Genomic DNA, 12428 nt, shown 5'->3' with positions numbered 1-12428 from the left:
CCATCCAGGCGATAGCGGCGTCAGCCGGCGAGATATGCCTGCTGATCAGACACACGTACGGTGCATGTGGTATCAGTGAGTGTGCTGTCTGTTTGTAGAATTGTGAAGGCGCGCGTTCTGTCTGAGTTTGACCGAGGGCAGACTGCGATGGCGTGGAGGTTAGGTTCGAGCATTTCAAAAACCGCAAGGACAGCTGTGGTGAATATCTTCAACGCCAAGGACAAACCACGTCCAGACGTCGTAGGGTTAGGCGGCCACCTCCTATTACAGATGTCGGATGTAGTAGGCTGGGCGGACTGGCAAAACAGGACAGGCTGCCAACTGTGGCGGAACTAGCACGAGGCTTTAATGCTGGGTAGGGCACAAGTGTGTCTGAACTCACAGTGTACCGAACACTCCCAACGATGGGCCTCCGCAGCCGACGGCCCATGCTTGTACTAATATGAACAGCACGACACTGACGACTTCTCCTGGAATGTTCAGCACTGGCAGAGCCTTGCATGGCTGTATGAATCCCGATACCTTCTTCATCCCAATAGCAGGGCGCGAATCTGTCGCTTTACAGCGGAACAGCCCCTTGAACCCCTGCAATACCTGACGTCTGTCATTCTACATGCTTCCCTGGGTTTGGTGGACGTAATTCAACCTCCCTCTGTGGTTCATTTCTCCTGTAATTACCTGACGTATTTGGCTGTAGTTGCGTTCTTGCACCACCTCTACACCTACTTTCTCTCCATTGACCTGGCCATCGCTGATTAAAATCAGTCTGTCGGTTTTCCCGAAGTCCCCAATTTCCATTCCTATTCTCGTCCACATATGTCCTGTTCCAATTATTATTATTATTATTATTAAAACGATACCCATTACGTTGTGGTCCCGTATTTCCACTACCCCTACTTATTTAAGTATTTCCATTTCGTCTGGAACTCAATCCCATTACCGATCTACCCTTGTTACCATTAGTAGTCTCTTTATTGCTTGTCCTTTAAAAGTTATTCTGTCCTGACTCACGATGTCTTGGAGCGTCATTTTCATACATGAACTCAACCTCTCGCAAAACACCTTCAAAGGTTTCAAAATTATCGCCCTCACGTCCTATCAGTGCTTGTTGACATTTAATTGGTAATTTAGTTTTGCATATGTGTATCAATTCTCCATCGCTATATGGGCTGTCTAAACATTGATTTCTTTTCGCCATATTCTCAAAGAGTTAGACCGCAGTTCTCTCTTGCGAGTTTTCAAATGAGACGTTTTGCAATACGCCGTACTTTATTCTCTTTTGCGCCACAGGTGACCAACATCTAGCTATAAAGGCTGCTCGAAACGAATCATACGAATTGCAAGTTTCGACTGTTTTCTGCATGGTTTCGGCTATACTTCCTTCCATGTGTGCACAAATGAAATCTAATTTATGTTTCACAAGCCAATGTGCTGGTGTTCCTACTTTGAACTGATCAATAAATGTGCGAGGGTGTGGACTATTTGTATCTTCCTTAGAATGCAGGTTATTGCGCGCTGTAAGAAAGTGGTTACCATCAAAATTTCTTGCTTCGCTCTGTGATATCATACCTTCTGTGTTTTGAGAACTCAAATTCTATGTTTGCATCAAATTTACGCAAACATTCTGTGACAATTGTGCCGCAGAATCACTTGCAGGTTTCATTGCGCAATATGCGTGCATAACACCTACTACCGGCTCTGTATCTTGTCTTGTAAGCAATTCTGGCTCGTGAGACACTGTACAGTAACCCATTGGTATTCATCCTACATGTTGAGGTGTTGCGTAATGTGTCGCTATTGCTTGGTCTGCGTATGTCACGCTTTGTGCTTAATGTACGTAATCTTGCTGCAACCCTCATTCTCAACTGACCTGCTATTCTCTCTTGAGCAAATGGTCGCTAACCACATTGTTCCCTACTGTTACCGTATTCTTCTGGGTTATGTTGTTTCGGACTAATTTCCCGATCTCTGTTTGCGTTTTCGGACTGACATTCACATATGCCTTTCTGTCTCACTTCACCTGTACATTCGCATTCTCGTTCTGTCGTATTATCGGCGGCTGTTGAATTTGCCGTCTTCACAGTATTATCTACCAACATTAAGGAAGATTCTGTCGTCGTTTTCGACTCCCCAGTAACGCTTTCCGCGTCTCCTCGACTTTCTTTTGAATGCAAAACTTCCTTTCTGAGCCATTGAAATTGATGTACGTTTTTCTCTTGTTTCTTTAAAATACGAGCATCGAATTTCCTAAATGCAGCTTTCGCTGTTCTTTTGTGAGACATCGTTTTAGCAATGATATGTGCCGCTTTCGTCGACGCTCTGATGGCAAAGGGTTCGACCTGTAGTTTAAGTTTTTGACACTTTGTTGTGTATCTTCATGTAACGTATTCATGTCTACCGGGACATTGTCAATGTCTGTTCTCATTTGTGTCTGCCCTGTAACAAGCGTTTGAAGCGTAATTTGTGCTTCTTGAGCTTCAGTTCCGATTCGGTCTAACTGACCTTGAATATTATCACTGGTTTTTCTATTTATTTGTTAGTTTCTCTCAGCCTCAGTGCTTTGCGCCCTTCTAACTCTTTTTGCCTTGAGTTATGCCCCCTTCTAAATGCCCTGCTAATTCTTTTTGTCTTTGGGTTATGCGCTCTTCTAAACGATTTTCGGATTCTTTAGATTATTGTAACAATCGTTTGTCTGATTCCTGAGATTGTTGTAATAAGCGCTGCAACATACCATATATGTTGGCGTTTTCCACTCCTGCATCATTTTCGCCCGTTCCCATTTGATGTAACCATTCCCTCTCTCGTTTTTCGTGAACCGTTTCCTTCTCTTCTGAACACAGTGTAGGTGCACTAACACTCGTTCTTCCATGTGGTTGCAAACTGTAAATTACTGTCAACGGATTCTACATCTGAATAATGTGTAATGCTGTCCTCTTGTCCATTTCTTTGACCATATTGAACACCATGTGTTACATTTTCAGTCTCATTCGGTATTTCTGCGTCCTCTGTTTCGTGGTTTTCTCGCTGATCTGGCTGTTGCGTGTCCAACTCGATCGTATCAAGGTCTGCCATGACTTCTCTCTACCTTGACCTACTGTTTTCTGTCATTTTTGATCGTTCCTCTTAGCGTTGCTGTTGGTGAGTTTTTCGAACCTGACCACGCGTTAACATCAGATTATACAACTTGACTCTACCCCAAAATATGATTCACACAGTCCTATATTCAATACGTTCCCTCGTCTTTCCTTTAGCCTTTTTTGTTGCTGGTTTTGAGCCAGAACTCAACACAACCGAATACAACAATGTATTGCGCCAGCAATAAAACATACACAAATACACATCTATCTACACTTATTTACTTAACTTTTTTACTACTACACACTTGAGTCACATTTAAATGAAAACTATTTTTCTCCATTTTGAGTTAGCTTTATGTTTACCCTCGATAAACTATCAGAATGCTGTTAATTCAAAATCCTGTATTTTATATCTCAGCCGAATGCTGTTTATTCAGTATCCTGGCAGAGTAAGCCATTTGTAAGGTGGCTGAAATCTCTTACAGTTTTATGCAAGTGGATAACGTATTTTACACGCCAATGGATAATGCATCTTGCGATGTGGAGGTAAAATAATAAGGAAGTGCGGTTTCAGCGTTTTCCCACGAAATGCTTCATATACAAATGTTGGTTAAAAATGTTATTGCAAATTTTGGCTCTCACGGTGATGATTTCTACACTTGATGCATTAGTACACTTCCACACCCGCGCATTTGTTATAGATTTTGAATTAATTATTCACTCAGATATAAGTACAGTTTATGCTAGGGAACGAGAATTAGGCGACTATTATACAAAAATCAGTTTTTCACGACACAGTTCAATCACTACTTATTGGCGTTGTCCTTTTCTTTCACACAACGAAATTAGCACTGGTGAGACGGTTTACAGCTATTCTTTAATAATAATTTGACTCCGAGCCCCCAATAGCAGTTATTCAATCAATTCGAACAGAACCACAAGTCCCACTGTCGTCTTTGTTCTAACAGTTTTGGCGCGAAATCACAGTTCGCCATATGTTCACTTACGACGCGTGCACCTCGTAAATCGCACTCACACAAATAATCGTAGCACTTCCAGTTCGCCAAATATATGCCTGAGCACTTGCACTATTAAACAATACTCTTTGTCGAAAAAAATCTGCGCGAAAAAGGATTCTCAAACGACCACATGGGCCACCCTCAATGGCGCTTGCTCGCCACCCACCCTCCAAAACGACTGACCAAATGTAACACCTACAGCGCCTATCGGTGTTGAAAAATATCAATTCACAAAATGACCAAAGTCCCTTCACAAGTAGTAGTTATGAAAAACAAATAAAAAACAAATAGAGGGAAATATCTAGTATAGAAAGCAAAAGAAAAGAAAATGAAAATTAAATTATAAATTTTAGAAACATGGGAAGGGGGAGAAACAGTAGAAAATATTAAAATATTAGTTATTCCAATACGTAAGAAAATCAATATTATAGTCATAGAACGTAGGCCTGGGACACCAAAGACAGTATTTATTAACGTATAAATAGCCATACGTTGTAATTACGATACTCCAGTCTCTAGTCTGTTCTAGTTCGGAAGTTATTTAGGACGTACAGCTTTAGAGAACAACAATTGGGACTTTATTAAACGGGGATGAAAATTGTTCAAATGGTTCTGAGCACTATGGGACTTAACATCTTAGGTCATCAGTCCCCTAGAACTTAGAACTAATTAAACCTAACTAACCTAAGGACATCACACACATCCATGCCCGAGGCAGGATTCCAACCTGTGACCGTAGCAGTCGCGCGGTTCGGGACTGAGCGCCTAGAAGCGCGAGGCCACCGCGGCCGGCAAAACGGGGATCAAGAATAGATCGTGACGAGATTGTTTTGAGGATTGTCAATTCAAGACTTTAATTTGGACTTTTATGAGATTAGATAAATGGGAAGGTGAATAGTAATTTATTCGGCTTTAATGTCAATTCGTGTGAATATTTAATCGCTTTACTGAATGGAAAATTATAACCGGATTCGGACTTTGAATTGTGATAATGGGAAACTTTAACTTCACGCGACTAGTGATCATAGTTAATGACAGTTTGTGGATATTAAATAGAAATAACTTATTTACCGAAAATGACAGGATATTATCTAACATCTCTGATGCTAGTGGGAATCCTACTTAGACATCTAATTAAAGAACTTGTTTGAATGAGATCGTATGAGTTAACCTATTTATTAATAATTCTTGTCAATAAACTGACGTTGTTAATTTGAAACATAATACAAGTCTTGAAGATTATTTTAAGTTAGATTAACAAACGTGAAGGTTACGTGATCTACGCCAAGAACAAAATAGTGATTCGTAACTAAAACAATAGAACGAAATGTTAAAGTATCGTCGTCTGTAAACATTGGTAGTAAAGCTACTAAAGATTTTTTCTCTCAGAGTTGGGAAGACTATACGTGTAGTGACCCACGTTTAACATTGGGTTTTAAAAGTGGTGAAATTGATAGCTAGGACAATATTAAATAAAAGTAAAACCGTTCAATGACAGTCAATGTGTAAAAAACGAAATCAGACTTTCACGTAGTAGACGAAAAAGCGAAAACAGAAAAAGGGCGGCTACACAACGACTGAACTCTGGCCAAGATGGCCACTAGCTTATATAGGCTCGGACGTCAACACCCCTGGTAATGCAAGTACCAGTATCACCAGTTAAGGTTACAAATTTTGATACATACGTCTCTCGACAGAAATAAGTACACCATCGGAACCGCGCTAAAAAGTACGTCTAATCTACTATGTTACATTAATTTCTAGGATTATTCTATCGCCCGTAAATCAAGTTTCAGTTTTTGCAAACTTTCGCCACTTGGCGCAAATTTGTGTGTTGACATCTGTGCTACAAAAGTTTTAACATAGGACTGCATGTGGCACCGTTTTTAGACGTAATCAATAGCGATCTACACATTGCGATGCTCAAAATCTTCATATCTATAAAAATTAATTAATTATGGGCGATAAATGTTAATAATAATTTGCAAACAATGATAACTATTGCAAGTTAAGCGTATAGTATAACTTAACTAGTTTAAAATACGTGTGATGCCGCCCAAAATATTATATAGTGCCGTTCTTTACGTCATGAATTTTCTATTGAATTTTATAAACAGCGATGGCGACATAGTGAAAGAACTGGAAGCGAGGTGTAGCAAAGCTAATGCAGCGAGCGCTCAGCTACGATCTACTCTCTTCTGCAAGAAGGAAGTCAGTACCAAGACTAAGTTATCTGTGCACCGTTCAATCTTTCGACCAACTTTGTTGTATGGGAGTGAAAGCTGGATGGATTCAGGTTACCTTATCAATAAGGTTGAGGTTACGGATATGAAAGTAGCTAGGATGATTGCAGGTACTAGTAGATGGTAACAATGGTAGGAGGGTGTCCACAATGAGGAAATCAATGAAAAACTGGGAATGAACTCTACAGATGTAGCAGTCAGGGCGAACAGGTTTAGATGGTGGGGTCATGTTACACGCATGGGAGAAGCAAGGTTACCCAAGAGACTCATGGGTTCAGCAGTAGAGGGTATGAGGAGTCGGGGTAGACCGAGGAGAAGGTACCTGGATTCGGTTAAGAATGATTTTGAAGTAATAGGCTTAACATCAGAAGAGGCACCAATGTTAGCACTGAATAGGGGATCATGGAGGAATTTTATAAGGGGGCTATGCTCCAGACTGAACGCTGAAAGGCATAATCAGTCTTAAATGATGATGATGATGATTATGATTTTATAAACAGTTTCCCATCAAACTTTGTTTATTGCTCTTTACGAGCTTAATTATTTATGAATCTTAACGTATGACTACGGCACTCGATCCGCTATGACGAAACGTTTTTAATGAGTGGCTGCTCGTCCCTGTAAGTTGTTTACTATTTTTATTAATCTTTCAGTATTCGTGATAGTAACCGATTTTGAGGTTGCTATAGCTTTTGCGTCTCGTGACTTGAAATAAACATCGATCTTTCAGAAGGTGCACATTGCGGACCACAATCCACTGCCGCATCGCTCTTCATAGTTCTCGCGTAATGCGCAGAAAACCAAACAGTGCCCCCAGCTGCGGGCCGCGCAGACCGACCTCTGCGAATCTGGCGCGGGCGCGGCGCGCGCTTCCGGGAATCTCCACAAAGCAGTCCTCGCCTACTAGAAACGTCCATCTAGTAACGGGGGTTTCTACCGGCACAATCTCACCTGTCATCTCAAGCCCAGGGTGGCAAAAAGGCACACCCCATAGCTTCAAATTTTGGTCCTGTCTAAAATTAATTAAAATGCCACTGTGACGTTACAAGAATACACAAATTACTATATATGACAAGTTTAAGATTTATCCTAAAATGATAACACAACCTCTCCCTTTCTCATTCTACATTTTAATTTATCAAACCTTTCAAGGTTCATATGGTAAATACAAAAAGATTTAATTACTTTCAACTCCCAACAGGTCAATTACCATGTAGACATTGAACATGTGATTATTAAAACTTTATCTCTATATATGAAAATATTATGACAAATGAAACAATTAAACCTTTATCAATGATATTTACATCTACCTTGTTGTACATGAGCAATGGGCTAAGTTGGTGGAGAATGAACTTTATCTTTTGAACTAATCAAAACTATCACGTACTCTTGAATTTCTATATTCGAAACGTATGCAGGTTGGAGCGAGCAAATATCGACTCAACATTTTAACTCGCCTAAAGCGTATTGGTACATTACCGATCGAAAACAGTGGCGGCGTTATCTCCCTGCTGGATCTGAAACGCTAATTCCCTACTCTGGCCTTGACTGAATTCAATCAGTCATAACTTCCCTCCATTCCGTACAATGTTAAATGTTCCCTAGTCGAAATTAATGGCAATTCCACACTCGCTATGGGAAGGAGCGACATGCACAAATCTCAGCCCACAGAAATTCCCGCAGGAATATGCACTGGCGAATTCTCAAAATTCTTTTATATGACGTTACTCTCCCCACCGCGATTCTACTACGTCACACAGTATCGCTTCGGCCAACTGCTTCCTCGTTATATGTGAATTCTTATTTTTCTTGCTTGGGTCGCTGCTATCCTCGATAATGTAGTATCACAACTTACCTACAGTCGGCTGTGTTTATTCTAAAAATTATTATATTGTACTCGCCTTATTTCTTTCTGCACTGCAGTTGGCCCTTCTTTTGTTAATGTTAATTGGGGTTTCCCAATGCCATTAGCCACTTGCACTGCTCTCCAAACTGCGTTCACTTTATCTCATTTGGGCATGCCCCTGTCGTTGTAAGGGTAGACATTGTTTTGTTATTCAGTACATGAGATTGCCAAATTACTTCCTGTTGACAATATAGAGATATTTTCTGGGGATTTTATTCTGTATCATACATATGAAGCTTATGTAAGGTCCGAAAAATGCAGACACCTTACAAAGGCCCCAGAGAGGCAATTCTCACGTTGCGGTTGATAATGGAAGCAAGACTAAAGAAAAATCATGGCACTTTCATAAGATTTGTAGAGCTGGAAATAGCATTTGACAATGTAAAGTGGTGCAAGATGTTCGAAATTCTGAGAAAAATAGGGTTAAGCTATAGGGAGAGACGGGTAATGTACAATATATGAAAGAGCCAGGAGGGAATAATGAGTGTGGACGACCAAGAACGAAGTGCTTGTATTAAAAGGGGTGTAAGACAAGGATGTTATCTATCACCCCTACTGTTTAATCTGCATAAGCAAGAAGTACTGATTGAAATAAAAGAGAGGTTCGCGGGGGGGAGGGGGTTAATATTCTAGTTGAAAGGATATCAATGATAGAATGAGATTGGTATCCAGAGTTAAAGTGAAGAAGCATTGCAGCGTATGCTGAATGGAATGAACAGTCTAATGAATACAGAATGTGGATTGAGAGTAAATGGAAGACAGACGAAAGTAACGATAAGTGGTCGAAATGAAAACAGCGAGAATCTTAACATCAGGATTAATGGTGACGAAGTAAATGAATTCTGGTACCTAGGCAGTAAAGTAACCAATAACGGATGGAGCAAGGACGACGTCAAAAGCAGACAAGCACAGGCAAAAAGGGCTTTTCCGACCGAGAGAAATCTACTAGTATCAAAAATAGCGCTCAATTTGAGGTGGAAATTTCTGAGAATGTACGTTTGGACCACAGCGTTGTATGAAAGTGACGGACTGTGGGAAAACTGGAACAGAACAGAATCGAAGCATTTTAAATGTGGCGCTACAGACGATTGTTGAAAATTAGGTGGAGATGCTGCACAGAATCGGAGACGAAAGGAATATGTGGGAAACACTGACAGGAAGAAGAGACAAGATGATAGGACATCTGTTAAGAGATAATTAAATGGCTTCCATGGTACTAGAGGAGACTAGAGGAGACTAGAGAGACTGGAATACTTCCAGCAAACAGTTGAGCACATACGTGGCAAGTGCTACTCTGATATGAAGAGGTTGGCACAGGAAAAGAATTCATGGCGGGCCGCATCAAGCCAGTCAGAAGAATGTTCATTAAAAAAAAACAAGAGGTAGGAAATCAGCTGTGTCCTTTTCGAGGGAAATATGCCTGCAGTTTCCCTAAGAGATTCAGAAAAACCGGTGAAAAACTGAATCTGGGTGCCATAGTGGGGATTCAAAAGGCTGTGATCACGGATGCGAGCTCAATGTCGCACCACGGAGCCTCGTAGGTAAACTTTTCCAAATAAAGTCGTTTAATTCTGTGGTATAGAACTTCATTGATAGTAACTACATATGTGCTCGAACTTTACAGTAGTAGTATCAGTTTCGACTTTTAAAATCCATTCCAATATCTGTTGTTTTATTAAGGGGAAATGTTACTATGTATTCGTCATTGTAAACACTTATGCTTACGTTGTTAACAGGTTCAGCATGGGGCCGTGGCTGATCAACACGTACTTCAGCAATGGTTATGCACGCATAGTGGCCTAGCATAGCATCTTATGTACAGCTGAAGTAAGGAAGTACAGTGTATTTACTTTTTAATAAATAAAGGTTAATAGTCTTCATTGTTTTAAATGCTGCTCGAGTCTCACAAGCCACGATGTTTCAATTGGCAGTCCTTGAAATGTCGTATGGATTCCATATACCAGAAAGAACTGTAAAATTTAATATAATTGGTATGCACATCATGCAGTTGACAGTGTATTTAAGAAGGTGTATATACGCATTGAAAAAGATTCTGACAGATATTCAAGTTTACTTTTTTTTTTTCAAATGTTGGACGATATACTATGTGATGAACAGTATCCAGACACCACCAAAAACATATGTTTTTCATGTTAGGTGCATTGTGCTGCCACCTACTGCCAAGTACTCCGTATCAGCGACCTCAGTAGTCATTAAATATCGTGAGAGAGCAGAATGGGGAGCTCCACGGAACTCACGGACTTCGCATGTGGTCATGCGAGCGTGTAAGGAGCAAACATTGAACGATTAAACAGTGGAAAAACGTTGTGTGGAGTGACGAATCACGGTACACAATGTGGCGATCGGATGGCAGGGTGTGGGTATGGCGAATGTCTGGTGAACGTAATCGGCCAGGGTGTGTAGTACTAACAGTAAAATTCGGAGGCGGTGCTGTTATGGTGTGGTCGTGTTTTTCATGGAGGGTGCAAACCCCTTGTTGTTTTGCGTGGCACTATCACAGCACAGGCCTACATTGATGATTTAAGCAGCTTCTTGCTTCCCACTGTTGAAGACGAATTCGGGAATGGCGATTGCATTTTTCAGTACGATCGAGCACCTGTTCATAATGCACGGCCTGTGGTGGAGTGGTTACACGACAATAACGCCCCTGTAATGGACTGGCCTGCACGGAGTCCAGACCTGAATCCTAAAGAAAAACCTTTGCGATGTTTTGGAACGCCGACTTCACGCCAAGCCTCACCGACCGACGTCGATACTTCAGTGTAGCACTCCATGAGGAATTCCCCAAGAAACCTTCCAGCACCTGATTGAACATATGCCCGCGAGAGCGGAAGCTGTCAGCAAGGCTAAGGGTGGACCAACACCATATCGAATTCCGGCATTACTGACGGAGGGCGCCACGAATTTTTCAGTCATTTTCAGCCAGGTGTCCGGATACTTTTGATCACATGGTGTACATTCCGTGTACCGGTATTCTGAAATCACATCGCGGTGGATATCGATTCCTGAGCTTAAAGTCTTTCGTTCTGTCTCGACTGATGATCTCTGGAGTTTATTCCTTATTTCCTCTAGACTTGCTTACATATTTAGCTCTACCTATGTTTCGATGATTACTTTACTCTTCTGTCTTGTAAAAATTCTTATCAAATTGAAATCATTTCAGATGGAATTCAAACGGAATTCCTCAGCAAGAATACCAAAATAATTCACATGCATATGAAATATTATCCTCACATTTCATATTCATGACGGCAGGATCGCACAATTAATTCAAACCGATCTACGTTCTACTGGAGAGACGTAGAAAGAAACAGGAGCCTGGTAAGCTTTTGAGGGTACCACAGCCTACAGTCCGGTTGAATGCAGTTTCCGGAAGCTGACAGTGCCACCTGTCTCACCAGAGGTATGACGTTATGTGTCCTGTACGCTAACACTATCACATTCTTCACTTCCAACATTATAGGACAAAGTAAAATATGTAGCAATAACATTTTCTCAACCCACAAAACTATCTGGCAGGCAGGCTGAAATGCTTGTAACAGCTAACTGATGCTTCACTCCACCGATTTCTATACGACAGATAAATCATAACAAAAATAAATGTCTGCGCTACAAGAACTACACATAATTCGTTCAATAAGTTCTTGTAACAGCTGCGGAAATAACTTTTTATCTTATTGATTTCTTTGTGAGTGAAGGCAATAGAACATATGAATAAGTAATTGGCTGTCCGTAATACACTGAAGCGCAAAAGAAACTGGTACAGCCAAGCGTAATCGAATACAGAGAGATGTAAACAGGCAAAATATGGCACTGCGGTCAGCAACGCCTATATAAGACAGGTGTCAGGTGCAGTTATTAGATAGCTTACTGCTGAACGTGGTGTTATAGTCGGCGCACGAACTTTGGGACACAGCATCTCCAAGGCAGCGACGATGCGGCGATTTTCCCGTACGACCATTTTACACGTGTACCGTGAATATCAGGAATCCGGTAAAACATAAAATCTCCGACATCACTGCACCCGGAAAAAGATCCTGCAAGAACGGGACCAACGACGACTGAAGAGAATCGTTCAACGTGACACAAGTGCAACCCTTCCGAAAATTGCTGCCGATTTCAATGCTGGGGCATCAACAAGTGTCAGTGTGCGAACCAT

The 12428-nt window shown here is 41.1% G+C and overlaps 1 protein-coding gene across 1 annotated transcript in view; it reads left to right on the top strand.

The window, feature by feature from the left end:
* Positions 1-10138, top strand: part of LOC126212838 (uncharacterized) — a 162830-nt gene extending 152692 nt beyond the window's left edge. The window contains exon 6 of the mRNA XM_049940255.1: positions 9985-10138. Coding sequence (XP_049796212.1) covers positions 9985-10007 — 23 coding nt within the window. The 3' untranslated portion in view covers positions 10008-10138. The remainder of the gene's footprint in view (positions 1-9984) is intronic.
* Positions 10139-12428: the final 2290 nt, after the last annotated feature.

This window comes from Schistocerca nitens, chromosome 11 (genome assembly GCF_023898315.1).
Source record: "Schistocerca nitens isolate TAMUIC-IGC-003100 chromosome 11, iqSchNite1.1, whole genome shotgun sequence".
In the NCBI taxonomy this organism is placed as follows: domain Eukaryota; kingdom Metazoa; phylum Arthropoda; class Insecta; order Orthoptera; family Acrididae; genus Schistocerca; species Schistocerca nitens.
This window is presented reverse-complemented; position numbering and strand designations above follow the sequence as displayed.